The sequence below is a fragment of the Passer montanus genome, unplaced genomic scaffold (genome assembly GCF_014805655.1).
Source record: "Passer montanus isolate IOZ18808 unplaced genomic scaffold, ASM1480565v1 scaffold11, whole genome shotgun sequence".
Classification (NCBI taxonomy): Eukaryota; Metazoa; Chordata; class Aves; order Passeriformes; family Passeridae; genus Passer; species Passer montanus.
This window is the reverse complement of record NW_024357613.1, coordinates 2,980,749-2,999,593: the sequence shown is the minus strand read 5'-3', so window position 1 is coordinate 2,999,593 and position 18,845 is coordinate 2,980,749. Positions and strand designations below refer to the sequence as shown.

Below are 18,845 nucleotides of genomic sequence, written 5' to 3'. Positions count from 1 at the left end.
TTGAGAACTAATGTAAATTACAAAAATGGGGGGGGGGGGGGTTTGTGTGTGTAAAATTCTGTCAAAAAAGTGAGGCACTGAAAAATCTGACATCTGTTTATCTGTTTATAGCTATGGCAAGATTACTCATATTAATTCTTGTTTAAAATGCCATATGAAGGAAAGGCATTTGTGCAAACAAGAGTCATATTTGAATTGTAGATCATGTCTTCACCATCTGTGAGAGCTGTTGGTGTTGCAAAATTAATGTGTTAATGAAATCACAATAATTTCTCTGAAGTAATGGATTCTGAAGCCTAGAATGACTATTTTTTGAACTTTGGTGTCTAGTGGTTTACAACTGGGAAAACCTTTCACAGCTTAATTAGTTCTGCAGCCTTATTAAAAAAAAATAAAATTGGCTGTGCCTTTACCACACCAATAGCAACACAAAAAAATGGATTAAATGGAAAGCAGAGAAACAAAACAAAATTGAGCCTGCAATGCAAACTTTTTGCTGTAGTATTTGAGAAGTTGCTAAACAGGTCCTTGCTTGCCAAGAAGTTTTACTCAAAGTGACTTGTACACAAGAGTGGGCAAACAGCTCAGAAAATAATTCCAGCTTGCTGAAACATCACAAATTGGGACTATTCGAACCTTACGCAAATATCCCGACTTTTTCCAAGTTTCTCCTTGGAACGAAGGGCAAATAATCAATGATGCTTTTTGCTTTGTGATGCCATTTTGAAATACCACACTCTTTCCAACCTATTATTTGATACCTTTAGTAGAATACTAAATGTTACTGTGTGCTACAGTTCAGCAGAGAATGGTTTGTGCTCATTTCCAGCAATTCTCTGAGTCCTTTTCCAGTTCTCACACTGCTTGTGTAGTATGGCATCTCAGATGGCACAGGCGTGCTTAGATTACCACCAAGGAGTAATCACAGCCATACTCATAAGGACTTTGCATACTTATATATGCGTGTTATAACAGTTTAGGCCAGCTGAGGATTCTTCTCTGTGCTTTGGGTTTAAGATATATAAGGCATCGTGTAAGGTAGACCTGAGATCACAGGAGCCAGAAAAGGGAGTGGCATTCAATTCATTAATATGTTAGGAAAAAAAAAAGGTGCAGTTTTCACAAATGTAACTTCTTTTTTTCCTGTTAGAAAAAGAATGTATTTAGCAACTGAAAAGTTACTTTTAAAATAACACTATGAAGGGAAGATTGCTTTTCTTACCTGATTTGATTTTATTACTGTGTTGTAGGTATGTGACTGGTGTAAGCACATAAGACACACAAAAGAGTATCTGGATTTTGGGGACGGGGAAAGAAGGCTTCAGTTCTGCAGTGCAAAATGTCTCAATCAGTACAAAATGGACATTTTCTACAAAGAGACACAGGCCAATCTTCCAGCTGGACTGTGCAGTACATTACATCCTCCAGTCGAAAATAAAGCAGAAGGCACTGGGGTGCAGCTGCTGACTCCAGATTCTTGGAATATACCGCTAGCAGATGCTCGGAGAAAAGCCCCATCCCCAGCGTCTGCAGCTGGCCAAATTCAAGGCCCTGGACCATCAGCGTCTACCACTGCCTCTCCGTCTGACACTGCCAACTGCTCTGTCACTAAAATCCCCACGCCAGTTCCCAAACCTATTCCCATCAGTGAGAATCCAAATATTCCACCAGTTTCTGTCCAGCCACCTGCTAGCATTGTGCCTCCAATTGGTGTCCCTCCTCGCAGTCCTCCCATGGTGATGACAAACCGTGGGCCAGTTCCTCTGCCCATATTCATGGAACAGCAAATTATGCAGCAAATCCGTCCACCGTTCATTCGTGGGCCACCTCACCATGCCTCAAATCCTAACAGCCCTCTGTCAAATCCAATGATTCCTGGAATTGGTCCCCCACCAGGTGGTCCCAGAAATATGGGTCCCACCTCTAGCCCCATGCACAGGCCAATGCTTTCCCCCCATATCCATCCCCCCACAACACCTACCATGCCTGGGAATCCTCCTGGCTTGTTGCCACCTCCCCCTCCTGGAGCTCCTTTGCCCAGTCTTCCCTTCCCCCCTGTCAGCATGATGCCAAATGGTCCTATGCCTATGCCACAGATGATGAACTTTGGATTGCCATCCCTTGCCCCACTGGTGCCACCCCCAACTCTACTAGTGCCATATCCCGTCATTGTCCCTTTGCCCGTTCCCATCCCCATTCCCATCCCCATCCCTCACATCAACGACTCCAAACCCCCCAACGGCTTCTCCAGCAATGGTGAAAGCTTCATTCCGAGTACCTCCAGCGAGACGCCTGGGGCAAAGCCAACCAATAGCTCTTCATCCCCTCGAGAGTCAAAGCAAGGATCATCCAAATCCTCTGACTCATCACCGAGCTGCTCAGGCCAGTCCCTTAATCAAGCTAAAGTGCTTCAGGAGCACAGTAAAAATGAAGTTGTTGATTTGACTGTCAGACCTAGTAGTCCAGCGAACAGTAAATTTGGTTTCCCCAGTGTGCTGCAGGGTCCACAGGACGGTGTGATAGACCTAACAGTAGGCCACCGGTCTAGGCTGCACAATGTCATCCACAGGGCTCTACATGCCCAAGTGAAAGTTGAACGTGAACCTAACAGTGTTGTAAATTTGGCTTTTGGTAGCTCAGACAAAAGGAACTGCAGCGACTGCAGGGACAACTGCAGCCCAGTTGACTCAAAAACGTTACCATGCAGTGACGGAGCTCACTGCTGTCCCGTCTCCTTGGCCTCTGGCACGCCAGGACTGGAAGCTGGCGCAGCGGTGTGCAACGTCATTGTGAATGGCACAAAGAGCACAGAGGGTTCCAAGAACCCGGAGCCGCCCCAGGAGCCGAAAAAGCCCCAGTCCCCGGAGGAGCTGGCGGTGAGCGAGCTGGAGTCCGTTAAGGAGAACAACTGTGCATCAAACTGCCACCTGGAGGGAGATGCTGGCAAGAAGACTGGGGAGGAGCCCCTGGCCGGGGGAGACAAACAGGACCCGAACCTTAACAATCCAGCAGACGAGGACCATGCGTATGCTTTGAGGATGCTGCCCAAGACAGGTTGCGTGATCCAGCCTGTGCCAAAACCAGCAGAAAAGACTGCTATTGCGCCGTGCATTATCTCAACGCCAATACTCAGCACAGGGCCAGAGGATCTGGAGCCACCATTGAAAAGGAGGTGTCTCCGAATTCGAAATCAGAATAAGTAAAGGTTTGTGTAATCACTACTGCCTTCTGTGTGAATAGAATTCAGTATTTTCAGGTATGAGGGCAAACTCATGTGGATGTGGCCTTTATGAAACAGAAAGATACAAATTCCAATTTATGAGCACTTTCAGAAAACTATTGGTATTTGTGTTGTAGTATTGTTTTTTGTGTTGTATTGCATCTGTATTTGTCAGTTCTCCATTCATCAGCAGCCTCATTACACTTTTGCTCACAGAACATATCATGATGGTTCTGGCTGTGAAGTTATTGTGCTGTGTATGTCAAAATCAGTGGTTTTCTGCCTAGAATATGGTACAGGTCTGGACCATTAATCTGCTTACTTATTCCAGCTGAGTTACGCAGCAGCTCAAGCCTTCACGATGACTGAAATTGCCCTGCAGTGTAGCATAGAGCCAGATGACCCAGCAGCTTCCTGCTAGCTCACATCCAATGCACTCAGAAAATGGTCACCTCCAACCATCATGCTTTGGTCTGCCTCCAGACTGCACCCTGGCTTTCCACTGAGCTGTTCTCTAGAGACTGAACTCCTCTCCTTGGGCTTTCCTTTCTCATGTATTGGTGCTTAGGGACTGCCAGCTGTGTGGGACCTGCCTGCTATAGCTTACTGCAGCAAAACCTCTGCCATGGAGCTTTACTGCCTTGTCTGAGATATCTGTCTTTGGTGCAAGTCTCCCACCTTAGAAAAGCAGCTGACATGTGCCCCAGCCCTGTGCTTGGTATATGTTTGTGGCTCCTGGTAGGGCTCCAAAGCAAGGCAGAGATGTAGGTAACTCCACCAACCCCCATGGCTTGTCCAAGGACAGTGCTCCAGATGCAGAAACCTCTCATCCTTTGTTTCCATTTTCCAGCCTACTGAATCCCCCTGATAGCATAGCATCTTTGTAAAACTCTAAATGTGTGTCTGATGCTTCAAACCTGTGAGTGAGAAACTGTCTAATGAATCTTCCCTGTCTAACCATCCAAGAATGGCTCTGGCAGTCACTCTCATACCATCTGAGTGGGACAGAAGTCCCTCCATAGCTACACACCCCACACTCACACAACCAGACCAGGTTTCCTCACTGGCTCGACCCCAGGTTTTCCATAGCAGAGTTCTCAGACATCCCAGTCATTAAAACAATTTCATCATGGTGCAATAAATAAATAGCAAAACAGCTCGAGCTGATGCCTTTGAGTAGGGATCCAGAACAAAGGAACCCCTGGGCTTTTTTACCTTGCATATCCTTACAGTTTAAGCACAGGAAAGTCTGGGGGTTGTTGGGGGTGTCTGGTCACCCTGTGTCCTTTGTTATGGAAAGGATCAGTGCCCATTCCCACCCTCTTGCCTGGTGCTCAGGCTTGGGCTCTGGCCCCCCCAGAGCTCAACCTGCAGCTGGCTCTGCAGCTGCACACTGTGCTACCTGCACTGAATATATTCCTTAACAAAACTAATGTAATGGAATTTATTTAGATTCACAAGCATGGAGATCTTCTTTCAGGAAAAGGGGAAATGGTGGGTGTTACAAGAAATCTGTTCAGCAGTAAAATACTGATGCTTCGCCGGATGTGGCTTGGTGACATGCCAGATTTCATTACAATCCGTGGAATATTCTGTAGCCTCCAGTAAATCCCTGTTCCTGGTAGCACAAATAGTGACTGCAGTGGTGTTTGGCACCTACAGCCACAGATAGCAGCAGCAGGCTGTGTAATCTGGGCCATTGCAGTATCTCCCTGCTCCATCAGTGTGGGCTAATTGCACCACCAAAGATATATAGTATATCTCCCTTCTCATTTGTTAACACTGAATTCCCTGTGCTGGTTGCAGGGCTGGAATCATTTCTTCCCTTGATCACCAGCAGTATTTATTTACTTTCTTTGGTGGAGCACAACCATTATTCTTTGCTCTCAGCGTGTGCTGACACATTTAAAAGATACACTAATAAGAAGAGAGGACAGCTATCACATTCTTGGACTAGTAATCAGCATATACAGTAACTCGGGAGTCAAATTAATATTTAAAATCTTTACACACTCCTAGGTCCTATTAGTGGGGATCCCCCTACCTGCCCCTGAGTTATGGAATGTATGTCCCTCATCAGTCATATCTTTATTGCAAACCCTGGTGTTACCTATGGAGCTTGAAAGATTCCCTTCATAAATGTATGCATGCTTCTACCTGGGGGTAGTGATTTGATCTAGTGAGAAGGCTGCTATTTGGCTGTATCCTTTTTAATAAATTTTAGGAGAGCCATGCTTAACCCTTCCTTTCCCACCTCACTGAAACTTTTCATAGCTGCTTATTTCAAGACAGTGCTAGAAGACTTGCACATTTATGTGCAAGCATGCACATTTATGTGCATGCACATTTATGTGCTTACTCTGTAGTCAAAGACAGGCTGGTTCTTAGCATCTATTTCTGCTTGCCTGGACTATCCAGGCTGCAGCCTCTTCAAGGTCCCAGTCCCAAGAAGAGTTTAGTATCATTAAAAGCCAGAGCCCAAACCCTGAGAGAGAGTTCTAGCTTCACTGAGTTGTGTATTTTTGCCTGTTGACATGATTATTCATGACATCACTTCACAGATAGTATTTGAGAGAGAAAGTTGGCAAACTGAACAAGCTGCATTGGAAAGACAAGGATTCTTTATCATTCAGTTACTGTCCTCAGCCCTTTGGATTCTCTAAATGTCAATAACTGCCACTGTGATTATCCTCAGGAATAGCGGTTTTCCCTTTCATCCTGAGTTTTTCATATTTCTTTGCCTTAGTGTAAGGGTTGTCTTACAGGGAAGTTTTCAGGTTGCCAGGCAAGATTAATCTGACCCAAAACAGACATGTGTAACAAAGATGCAGCTGAGCTAATTGTCTAAACTCTCTTTAACCTAGAGAAGCAGGCACTTCAAAGAGACAGCTGAGCTCATCCCAGAGTCAACAGCTAAGACAGCTCAGATGAATTGTGCCCTAGGAGTGCCTATTTCTGCCTGCAACGAGGTAAACTTAGGGTGACTGGCACAGACCTAGATGTTCACATCGAGGTAAACTTAGGGTGACTGGCACAGACTGGCACAGTGCCTGTTCACACAGGCACTGGAAGTTAAGAAGCCCAGCCTAGGTGTCTGCTGTACCCCTGGGGTTTGTGCAGTAGCATAGCACGGCATGGTGATGGTTATTCGTCTGTGTCCGTCCCCCTGTTCCTCCAGAAAAAGAAAAGAAGTAGCCTCTGTGCAGAAGATATGGGAGACCAGGGTCCTTATGTGCTCCAAGGGAAAGAGGATACTCCAAACACTCTGCAGAAGTAAACAGCATGGTAACCATCTCATTCCAGTGGGCACCTCCATGAAATGCGGGTGGGTTTTGAGCGTCCCAAGGCACGCACGAGTGATTTGTGCAGCTCGGATGATTGATTTGAGGTGAGGACTCTGTGGTTTCATGCAGAGCCCTTCTTTTGCTCTTTCAGCTTTGCTGGTCATAGCCAGTCTGGGGGAGCAAAAGGGCTCTGCCTTAGATTTCTGCCCTCCCTGCCTGTGAGGACTGAGCAGGGCTCAGAGCCTGTCTGTGTGTGTGCAGAGACATAGAGAGGAGAACATCAGTGTAGCCTCTTGCACCCGCAGACCTGACCTCTGCCATGCCCATGAGTTAGTTCCTCCTGCCCAGGCCTCAGGAAACAGGGAGATAAAATCCTTCTTCTGCAGTCCAGTTGTGGGGAGGATTCCTTAAGTGAGACTCCAACCTCACAGAAATTCTAATAAATTAGAAAAAGGATAGAAGCTGCACTAACAAATGTGTTGCTTTGGGCCCGTGGAGGTTTGTATTGATAGCACTGGCCACACTAACCTGGGAGAAAAAACGTCCAGTCAGTTGTCTTTTTCCCTCTTGCTTCTCACCTACTTGAATTGGAAAATCTGAACATATTGCCCTAATGTGCAACTTTTCCTGGATTTTATTTCCCATCAAATTGTGTGACAAGAAGGAAATTAGCCAAATATTTTTACGCTAGAGTTCTGGACAGACAGATTGAATTCATGTAACAACAACACGGACTCTCTAAAAAGGAATCAGTGCAAGCGTGACCTTTTTGGGCAAGTTGCCAATTTCTGGAATATTTAATGTACCAATTACTTGATTATTGAAAGTGCTAATCAGCAACATAATCCTTGATGTTAAAGTTTAGTTTCTCCATCAGGATGTGGACTGTCAAGCTGTTCTAACTTGATGCAATTTGAAAAACTATCAAAAGATGTCTCAGTGCCAAAGTCCTGCTATGATAAAGGAATGAAGCTAGAAAGAGTATTCTGTTGAGTGTTATATTTTCAAGTTTGAGCAATGTGAGCTTCTAAAATTAGCAGTGTTAGTGTTGCCTGCCTACATGCTTTATGCCCTGGCGGGATCAGTTTTAACCCGCCAGCTTTGATGTCAATGTTTCCTAAAGCAAAGAAATGAAAACACTGAGGTCTGCTTGGATTTAACATGATAGTTATGTTAAACTAAATGAGAAAATGAAGTGGCACATGCTAAACTCACAACTAGCTTCTGTGTGTCCATATGTGTGTGTGTTGGGTAATCCTGTGTTGGGGACAGAGGGGTCAGGAAAGGAAGGAGTTTTTCTGTTTGTGATAGCAGAATTTCTTCCAGAAGTAATGGAAATAGTAAGTGTATGGCCACCTACAGAGCCAACCTGTATGTCCCAGGGTCAGCATCTGCTATGTGAAAGGCCCAAATCTTCAGCTGCCTAGTCCATGCACTGTACTAGTAAAAATATACAGCATGCAGAACACTCTGTTCAGAGCAGAAGTAGCATATATCCCACTTTGAGCTCCTCTGCCCATAATGGTCCAGCACAAGATTTCCTGCTCTGATCTGGATTCCTGAAGCAAGGGGCATAGCTATTAACCTCCTTTCCTTTTTAGCCTTAGAGATTTTATATCTCCACTGTCACTGTGGTATCTGTCTACCAACATCTTGCTTACCTCTGCCCAGCTTGCTATGATCAGGACAAAATTTGACCTTAAAGATATACTTTTTCTATATTTGAGCACATTTCTATGCTAGTCATCTTTGTTGACATGGTACTATGGGCCAGAGCCTTAGCTAATTTTAACTGGATATAGTTCCACTGGTGCCAAACAAATTCAAGTCAGCAGAGTAATTGGACTCATACACTTAACACCTACTCGTCTGCTTCAGAAGTTTTCCTTCACCTGGCTTCTTATGAACCTACAGAAATTTTCCATTTATCCAAAGGGGGAAAGGAGAGACTTTTAACACCACAAAGCCTTAAACACATTTGCTTGGAACTGGAGCTTTGCCATTGACAGCTGCCTGACTCCAGCAGTGTGATCTTACGTTTCAAAATTGCCTGTATACCTTCTCAGGTATATTAAATCAGAAAAAGGATTTCCCAGGGAAAAAAAAAAAGAAAGAAAGAAAAAAAAGGTCCTCAAAATAGTGAAGTATAAAATGACATGCTTCCAGGGTAGCTTTCAGCTCCCACATCTTGCTGCCGGGGTGTGGGAGTGCTAACTTCCGTCTCAGTGGCAGTAAATAGCAGGCTCGTGGTACGCTGCCATAGATCACTGCACACTCTTTGAATCAAAGGAACAAGTGCTGATTTCTGATGGGTTCCTCCTGCTTTTCTAGAAAACCTCCTAGGGCACATGTTTCAAATATGAAATCTGATTCTTGAACTCAGTTTAGAAAATAACTACACCTGGTCTGATTTGTAAAGGTAATAATCATCTAGGGCTGTTGGCAAACAAAACACATGGCCAGAACTTGACAGCCAAAAAAGGCATAGCTCTATTGACAGACCCAGAGAAATGTGAAGAACCTATGACACCTACAGACTGTAGCCTACCTGACAGCTCCCAGGACCTCAGACCACCAATTTCAGAGAAAATGTTGATAATTTTTACTTGTCATTATTAGTTTTAATTGTCTTAGGAAATTAAAATCATTTGAACTGATATAAGCACCATGCATTCCCTAAGCTGGTGCAACCCACATTCATATTGAAACAATAAGTTTCTTCTAATTCTTTGCCAGGCTTTAAAGACTGACCAGCACTTCCATACTTATAAGGTCTAAAATGCTCCTCTTATTTAAGTTGGTTCAAAGCAGGTTTGGCTGCACTGAAAAGTGTTAAGTGTGAAAGAGCCCTATGGGGAGACTCGAGCTCTTCATCAGCCTGTCCTTGTGCTGTCGAGCTACCGAAGTCAGTGGTGCAGGGAAATTTTATGGGGGTGGGGAGGAAAGCACAACTCGTACTTAAATACAGAGTCCCTAACAACAAAGGCCATAGTAAAACAGACTCTTGTAAAAACACTTGTAAAAACATCATCTAGACATCGATTGCCTTGACATGCAGGGGCCAAGATGCTGGATGGTATGTGTCTGATTGCCACTGAAATCTGATGAGGAGCTAAGCACCTCACAGCCTTTGTGAAGCTTGACCCTGAAACACCATGGCCAACCTCAATGTGGAGCAGTGAGCTCTGAACAGCTGTGAGAAGATTATAAACTATTTAACAGAATTCCAAGCAATACCTGAAAGTGGGAGAGAAAGGAGCAAAACACTTCTGAGGACTGTGGCTGTAAAAAAGTTGGACATGCTCAAGCAGTGAGGTATAGATTTTAAGATAAAATTAAATTATTGTGTAAAAAAACACAGTGGAAGATTGAAGATAAGTAGAAACAAAGCTTTTTGAGCAAGAAGTCAGGCAGAAAAACAGACTGTGGCAAGCAAGACTTTCTGAAGCAATTTTTGTTTCCAGATTACCTGCTGAGTCTCTCCTGTTGGTCCCATAAAGGTAAGCACGTTTCTGGGTGCCTCCACCACTCAAAGCCCTACTAATAATGACCTTATTTACATAATTTTGATAATGAGCTGCAGTGCACTCGCAGGACTGAAAGTTGTCTTTGGAAACGTGTGTGATCATCTCGTGAGAGCCATGAATCGGAGTAACCTCTAACATTCTGCAGAACCCTCAACTATTTAATGTTTGCTTCTACCATGAAAATTACAGCTGATTAAATATCTGGGCTTGATCCTGCTCAGTACTGTGTGCACTCAGTGCTTGGTGCCTCTAATGCAAGTTGAAGGCCCTCGGCACGTTACAGATCGAGGTCCTGCCTCCGACTCCTTTGCGTGGCTTTGCTTCCCCAGACACAACTTTGGTATTTGAAAAGAATGGTAGTCCTGTACAACATGTGTCTCAATTTGTAATGATATCCGCCCTGCAGCTGGCTCGCTTTTCCAAGCGTTTCTGAAACATTGCTGCCTTAAATTTGAGCCAACCTTCAATAACAAATTATCTAAAGGCAAAGAGTCTGAACTGCGTTTGCTGAGAGGACACCCGTACTCCCTGCTGTGCTCCATCTTCCAGTCCCAGTTTTGGACTTTCATGCTGTGTAATGTAATCATTTTCTATGAAGGTAGATATTAAAAAGGAAAAAAAATTAAGAAATAGGGGGTTTCAGGATTGGGTAGTGTTGAGTGACATGACTATGGAATTCTGACCTCTCTGGAGAGATCTGCATCCCATCATCAGGTGATTGATATTGAAACCTATGGTTAAAGCAATTTTCAGCTATTTATTTGGAGCCCACATGGTTAAGTGCAAAACTTTGTGTTGTCTGCTTATGCTCCAAATATTTATAAGGTTTCATGAACCACTTGTGCTGCCACTTCTAAGTTCCGTATCCAAAAAGAGGAGAGAAAAAAAAGCCCTTTCCCACAGGAATTCTGCAGTTGAGAGGGTGAGGGTCTTGAACAGGACTAGCGAGGATACATGACAAAGTCACTGAAAATTTGAATTCTGACCCTAAATTTGAAAGATCAGTTAAAATGCCAGTTCAGTTTTATTTGAAGCAGTTTGCCAATTATTGCCGAAATTGTTATCTTGGTGGTAAAAACATTGTTCCTGTCTTCTTGGGGTAAGAAATAGAGAAAATCTAAAGCAGTGTTTGGGTCAATGCAGGTTTTTCAGTGCCTAGGTGCCTGGCACTGCACTGAGGTCTATGCCAGGTCTCACCCACTTGCTCCTCATGTGTTCTGGATGAGCTTTTCCTCTTCTTTCTCCCACAAGATAATCCATGTGACATTTTTGCCACCTGAGCATGCCCCCTTGCTTTTGGATGAGTCTGCATCTGCTCTTGTTTAGACTTGAAAAGAACCAGAACAAGGGCTGTGAAAACCAGGGAGAAACCCCGTGAGGACAGTACCAGCCATGCAATCCTGAATGGTTATGGACAGTGGAGTTGTTCATGGGAAAATGGGAAAATGTTGATTGCTTCCTGGTACAGGATGCTGAAACTTTTCACTAAGAAGGTTCATTGCTGCTTCAGAAATTTTTGTTATTGTAATTGTTATAGTTTTGTGGCCCACAGTAGCATTTCAGGCTAAAAAGCCAGGCCCAGGTGTAGCCCAGGTGAGTTGGGACTCTCAGGGAGGTACAGGTTGTGTCTCAGCAAGATCCATCCTCACCATCCTCCTTACCACTACCAGCAGCTAAATAGCCTTTCTCTGGCTATTTAACTGGTTTTACTGAAGAGATCAGGTTGAATAACAAAATTGGGAATCACCTTGGAATAGTGGTTTAGGCCCACAGGAAACTGCTGAAATGCAAGTTGAGTTATTATTCTGATTCAGACAAAATCGAAGGTTTAAAGAAATGTTATTGCATGTTTTCAGGAAAGGAGAGTAGAACCTGTCTGGATTTGGTTTACCTTCTATTTCAGTTTTTCAATTTTGGAGGTTTTTTTAGTTCAGTTTGTTTTTTTGTTTGGATTTTTTTTTTTGTGGGGGGGAGGAGGTGTGTTATGGTTGGTTGTTTGGGTTTTTTTTTGGGGGGGGGGGGGTTCTTTGCTTTTTTATTATTTTTTTTAAATACCTTGCAAAATTTCAACTTTATCCCAGTTTAGAATGGGAGAATTTGTTGAAAATTTGGCTCTTTTTTTTTTTCCAGAGGAAAATGATACCTTCTGCCACATCTGCACACCAGTGGGAAAAGCACACTACTTACAGGGCTGGCAAACACCCTGGTGCTGCATGAGCTGGGGGAGACTGCTCTGCCTTGCTGTTGTGGAGAGATACCCAAATATAATCAGGATAATAATATAATCAGCCTGGCAGGCTCTGTGGTCTGCCATAGGAGTCACTTCCAGTGCAGAGATTAGAAGTTCAAAACCGTGATGGCATTTTCCTCTTTGCACGATCCATGTACATACCTCAGAATGCCCCAAAATATAAACCAGAGACCCCCCTGTCAGTAATAGCCTGGCGAAAGTGGTGTTCAATCCATAGAGCTGGAGGTGTCTTTACCACTTCTGCCTAGGCAAGGAAGGCAAATCCCAGGTCTCTTCCCCAATGCATTCCCTAAAGTCACAATATTTGCTCAGATTGCAGCTCATGTATCAGCAGAAGGGAGAACCTGAGTTCCACAAGTGACCCAAATCTGAGGAGGATCTTTAGCTTACAAGGTCAGAGCAGAAGGAAATCACTATCTTTGAAATCCAGCACTGGTGCTAAAGGACTCAGCTTCTTTTCCCATTTGAGCTAAAAGTTCTCCCTGTCATTTGCAATGTGGCATCCCTTCTGTTAGCTCATGGAAAGATAAATCATAGGGTATTCAAAGGGGAAGGTTTTAATGAAGAAGCTTGAACTGCTTTAAGAATTGTAAAAAAAAAAAAATTAAAAAAATTACAGAACTATTACAAGTAACAGATGATTCCCGAGTGTTTCCAGGGCTGAGCTTGCTCCCATGCTGACTTTAGCTGCACTCTTGTGGTTTATCTTCAGAGCAGTTTCCTTGAGAAAATAATTGCAGTGCCTTTACTCCAGGGCCATGCATGTCCCAGATGAACCAGGCCTCTTTTAGCACATCAGCATCCATTGTCTGGGTGAATTAAGTGCTGTGCTAAATTATGGAAACTCTGCCATGCCAGTCCACATCAACGGTTGTTTCAGCCTTCCCCACCCAGTCTCTAATTTTTCCTGAACAATAAGATGTGAATCTGGAGACAGAAATGTTCAATGGGGCATAGAATGACAGGGAAGCAACGATGGAAAAAACTGTGTGTGTGTGTCTGAATGTGTGTATGAGTCCAAAGCCAATGACATGGTCCCTCTGAGGGAGTGGGACATGACTGGGGAGGACACTGTGGAAAAGCAGCTCTTTCTGGTGTCCATGAGGAGCATGCTGCTGTGCTTGGCTCCGGGGGCAGTGCTGGGAGCAGATACACAGGGATCAGTGCTTGCCTGTGGGGGAGCAGAAGAAGGACATCTCCCCACATCTGAGCCACCCAGCTCCTCAGCATGGAGGGGCAGGGAAGTGAGGAACACTTCCAGCATTTGGCTCTACCAGGCAGGACCAAGACTCCCACCATAGGACAAAGGGCTGTAGCTCTGCAACAGCACCTGGAAATAGCTGGGTAACTGCAGAGAAGGAGCAAAGAGTGGGGAAGCTTTGCCTGAGCTGCCAAATTGACCTGCCATGCTCTAATTCTGTGCTGCTCTGAGCAAGGACTCAAATCCTCACGTGTCGGGCATCAGCCAAAGAAGAATCTCTGGGTGAGCTCAGCCTGTGTCACAGCTGCCCATTGCTCAGGTTTTGACTAACAGCCACGCAGGGCACCAGTGCAGCTCTCACCTGTTGTATGGAAGCACTGCATCACTCTCTGAGCCCACACAGCTGAACCCCCAAGCCACCTGCTTGAACTGGGTCATCATCCATTTGTGTTATTCTCCTTCCCCCCACATTAACAATAGGGCAGAAATGAGCCTTCTTACTTGTTCTCTTTCCCTCATCTTTCCCATGCTGCTTCCTGGGTTTGAACTACAGCCTGCCTCTAACTTCTAGGTGGTCTTCCAACCCAGGATCAGCCCAGCCCTACTTGACTTTGGAAAGCAAGCAAACCCAGTGTGCTTACCTCAGCACAACTCACATGAGTTCTACTCCATGGCTTTACCCTAATGAAAATTCTTTTGTGGTTGGTGCAATTTTTCTATCTGATCAGCAATATTTGATGTGTGTTGAAGGCAGGTTCAGCTAGGGTGAAGAGCATATGTCGCTCTCCTAAAAAGTAATTTGGGTTTTTTTGGGGGAGATATAAATAGCTGACTTTATTGTGCTGGTCATGCACGCTAGTGCTGGCACGAGGTGCGCAGCATTGAGCTCCAAAGCAGCGATGACTAGTGTGTTCTCATTTCTTTGCAGAACTTTGCATGCGATGCCTGATATGGATTTTTATTTTGTAACTTGATTGCTACAGAGATGCATTCATCAAACACGATTACTGCCATATGAGCCAGTCAGCAGGGAAGGTTCTTCTCACCCTTCTGCACACCCTGTTACACTGAGTCCATCTGCACCAGGGCAAAATAGAACTTCCACAGCTAGATGACTGCTCCAGGTAGAAAACATCTAGAGCCACTGAACTTCTTTATGCCTTTCCTGCCACTGAACTTCTTTATGCCTTCCCTCCCAAATCCCTTATTGGTCTATGCTGTACCATGTACTATGAGACTGGTTAGTGAGGGATGGAAATTCATTTCCATTGATGTATGGAAAGAGAGCAGTGTGAGGCTTCAGACATTACAGGTTTAATTTTCTCCGCTTCCCTTTTTACACCAAGACTTCAAGCCAAAAAATGTGACAGAAAGCAGTCGTGTACTTCACCTTAGTAGGTGGATAGATCCCAATTCTCAGTCTTGTTCTTGTTCACAGCTCTCTGTACACACAAAGAAGCTCATCTCACTGGGCACATTGCCTGGAAGCACAAACGTTACTCCTCAACCTAGATATCATGGTCTCCATGCCATGGAGGTTTATGCTGGTCGACATGTTCCATGTGCCTTCCAGTCTCTGCTGTAAGGAGGGTGGAGGTTTGGCAAGGGGATACAAGCACGTTGTTGAGAGGGATTGCAGAGGAGCCAGTGTGAGGGGAAGATTGTGGAGCAGACTGAGAAGGGAAGTGTGGCCCAGCACCAAAACTAGGGCTAATAAGTACTGCAAAGTTTCAATCCAAATCTGTAGGGGGGCAGCAGATCCCATCCAAGGAGATAAAGTCCAAAGTTCACTGTGGAGGGAGACAGAGGGGACAGTCGCTGCTAGGTAGCTTATGTGGCCAGCTGGCAAGGGAAATCAATGGTGTATCTCCCAGTATCCCCTAGAAACACCAGGACTCAGGAGCCTATACCTGCTAGGGTGTTGTTGAGAATTAACTATAATTATATCAGCTTCCAGCTTTATATCACAGGAATTCCTCCATCTTCCTTTCCAGGAACCTTGGAGGCTACATGTCCCTATGGTCCTTGAGGCACGAGGGGCTGGCGAGGCCGGAGCAGTGGGCTTGTGCCTCGGCCTGGCTGCCTGCCCAGCGTGAGGCTGTGTGAGATGTGAGCTCAGGCAGTGCCCAGCCTGCCTGCAGTGAGCCTCCTGCTGCTCTCCCTGACCCTCTCTGCTTGTGTGCTTTGCAGGAGCGCTCACTGACAGGGTACCTTGCATGGAGAAAGGGAGCAGAGCAAACCACGTCACTCCACCGAATGACACCAGCTGGTCCGCTCACCACCCCCTCTGGCTGAAAGTCCAGCAAAGAAAGCAGCTTCCTGGCATGAAGCCCCCGAGGAAGTCTCGGTCCCACGGGTGCCTTTGACCCAGAAGACAGCACATCATAGATCCACACAGTGTGCTCAGCATTCCTGCGACCACCCCTCTTCTCCTCTCGGAACGCTTTTTCCTCTTCGTTTCTTGCTGGGGGGATTTTTCACCCGGGTTTCAAAAACCACATGGACCAACATAGGTACTTTTCCCTCACTGACTTCGAAGTTCAGATGTTTGAGACTGGACAATGATACGGATTTTTTTTAAATTTTTTTTTTCCTTTGAAAAACTGCTGTGGTTTTGCTGCTACACTAAGAATCGTGATTTGCATTGTATGGTTTTGGACCTATTCAAGTTTTGATGGGGGAAAGGGGTAATACTGGAGTAGCAACGCTTCAGAGTCATCTCTGTCCTACCCATGATGCACTTTTAAATGAAGAGTTAGAATATTTTATTGGCTAATATACTTTCCTTGTTATTTTTACAAAGGCCACCTTTATCCTTTCTAATGCCATATTTTCAGTGTTACACTTTTATGGCTTTTAATTTTTGATTTGACAGATGTAAGAAGCAGCATGAATAGTTTATACTGTGGTTTTTCAGAGACTGAATGCCAAGAGAACTCAGTAAATGTTTATTCTTCTCAGCTTTCTCTTTAAATTCCCCTAAATAGCGCCCCATTTGGGAACAGAGCAAGAGTGTTGAACTAAAGACCAAAATTCCCTCAAGGTGTAAAATAATCTGAGGGGAATATTTGCTGGGCGTCACGAAAGACTTGGATGAAATTTCAACCCTGATGGTTTTCAGTGATCCAGGAAGGCAGTGAGACAATCTCTCCATATGCATAGCCCTTTCATGATAATTAGAATGGTATGGACAAACCAATGAAAACAAGGGTAAAGTGAGAAAGATCCCCCATGATTCTGTTTCACTGTTTGCTTTCTCCTGTCATGGTTAAGAGAAATGTGCAATTTGATCCTCAATCAGTGGGTGGAGGATAACAGGGTAGAATTTACTTGTGTGCACTTGTACAGTTGTAGCCAAGAGTCCAAAAGTACACTAGAGCATGTTATACTGGCACTGAATTGGTAAGAGAGTTGTGGAGTATCCCATTCTGACAAATAAAAAAGAAAAAAAAAAGAAAAGAAAAAAAAATACAAAAACCCTTAAAAACCCCACAAAAAATCAAAAAGAAAGAAAAAAAACTAAAAAAAAAATTCAGATCACCTTGTGATTCAGTGTAACTGTTTACTAACTCGAATAAAGCAATTGTTCACTCTTGAGTGTTCAGAGTACACCTTTTCTATAAGGCTGCTGCGGGGAAGAGAGGAGCAGTTTGCAGGAGCAGAGTCTCTGTGTCAGCGGTGTTGGGAGCAGGGCAGCAGAGCCAGTTGAACCAGAGCCTTGTAGTGATGGTGCACTATGAGCACTATGTATATACTGTATTTCTATATTTTCCTTTGTACAGATTCACTTAAGTCAAGCTACTGTTTTACAGGTGCTCCTTATTTATTAGAGCTGTGAAAGCTTGGAAATCACACCGGGCGAGTAAGCTCGCTTTTTAAAAAAACAAACAAACAAATGAAAAAAAAAAACAGCAACAAAAAAAAAGGGTGGGGGGGGGGGAATCCAACAACTCCTGAGTCTAGGGAGAGAGCTCAAAGACATTTTGAACATCTTCAAGAGAGCAAGAATCTGAAGCACCCTCAGCGTGCTCTGCTTTCCTTTCGGTCTTGCAACGCTTTTCTCTCTCCCTGACTGGTGTCAGATTTATTAAAACAAAATAAATCTCCAAGAAAAAAAATGCACTTCAACATGCTGTTGTTTTCTTTTTCTTTTTTTTTTTTTACCCTCTTTGTGCATGCAGTTATTCATTCCTATACCTGCCTGGTCACAGACAAGAAGACCCCTGAGTCTAAAGGGACAGAAAAATATGTGTAAGTTGTTCTTGAAAGATGTATCTATCTCCCTTCTTTCTTCATGCCTCCCTTGACACTTCTCAGTTTCTGCAGCGTTTAAGTCTTGGGGAGAAAAAACTCTGCACTTAGCATAGTGCAGAGTTAGGTCCTGATCTTGGAGAAGATCCCTGGATAGATGCAGTGGCTGCAGCTTCATTGACTTTGAGAGGATCTGTGCAAGCACACTTTTCTCATGCAGCCTCTGGGGCAGTGTACAGGCAGTATTCTGCCTGCCTTTTGTGAGGATGGGGCTTTTCTCTGCATGAACTCCCCCTGAAATCAGAGGTTCTTCAAAGGACCAACCTCCTCCCAAGTGCCCCCAAACCTCTGCCACAGCTATCTCACACAACAGTGTTTGCTTCCCAGCTCTTGGCCAGCGCTGCTGATGGAGGGCTTGGAAATGTCCGGTGAGCTCTGGAACTATTTGACTGATTTCATTAACCAGCCATGTAAGGCAAACAACAACAGCCTAAGCACGCCTGCTTGGAAGGGCATGTGGAGTAAAGCTTGTCTCCCTAGTAAACAGCTTGCTGCATCTCTATTTATTCATCTGAACTTGGCTGTAAAACGAAGGCCGTGTGTATTGATTTTGCTTTTGTCAGTGGTCCAGAATTGTTAGCACACATTTTCACTGTTCTGAAAAACAACAGACTCTTTAGAGAAATCTTTCTCTCTGGTGAACTGGTTTTCTTTTCCAGAAATGGAATCAGCTTGTCAAAAATCATCAGGACAGCAGAGGTAGAGAAAGTGATCTAGGCTAGAGCTGGCTTCACATTTCCAGTGATCACAAATTTCCCTTAGCTTTCCTGAGAATTTGCTCACCTTATACCTTCTTGACATCTTACCCCAAAATTCAGAATGTGAACAACTGCTTTGAGCAGCTGAATCAGTTCATTGTTTGCTATTGAAAAAATATCTCCAGCTGCATATATGGGGAGAAATATCCAAGTATACATAAACCTTGAGGAAAATGCAGACCAAATGGTACAATACATTATTCAAGAGAAACCTGCTTCATTTCTGAGGCCAAATCCATCCCTTGTAGGATGCCAACAAAATGAATGGAATTACACAAAGGATGTAGAGGTCC

At 44.3% G+C, this 18,845-nt stretch overlaps 1 protein-coding gene across 4 annotated transcripts in view; it reads left to right on the top strand.

Moving 5' to 3' along the window:
* LOC120510681 (sine oculis binding protein homolog) overlaps positions 1-17,394 on the top strand; it is a 113,916-nt gene extending 96,522 nt beyond the window's left edge. For 3 of the 4 annotated variants that reach the window (XM_039726747.1, XM_039726727.1, XM_039726756.1), the window contains 2 exons: positions 1,251-3,205; positions 15,674-17,394. In XM_039726747.1, the coding sequence (XP_039582681.1) occupies positions 1,251-3,203 (1,953 nt within the window). In that variant the 3' untranslated portion in view covers positions 3,204-3,205; positions 15,674-17,394. Of the gene's footprint in view, positions 1-1,250; positions 3,206-9,968; positions 10,005-15,673 lie in introns of all 4 variants that reach the window. The other variant, XM_039726737.1, reaches the window with a different exon arrangement.
* The last annotated feature ends 1,451 nt before the right edge of the window (positions 17,395-18,845 follow it).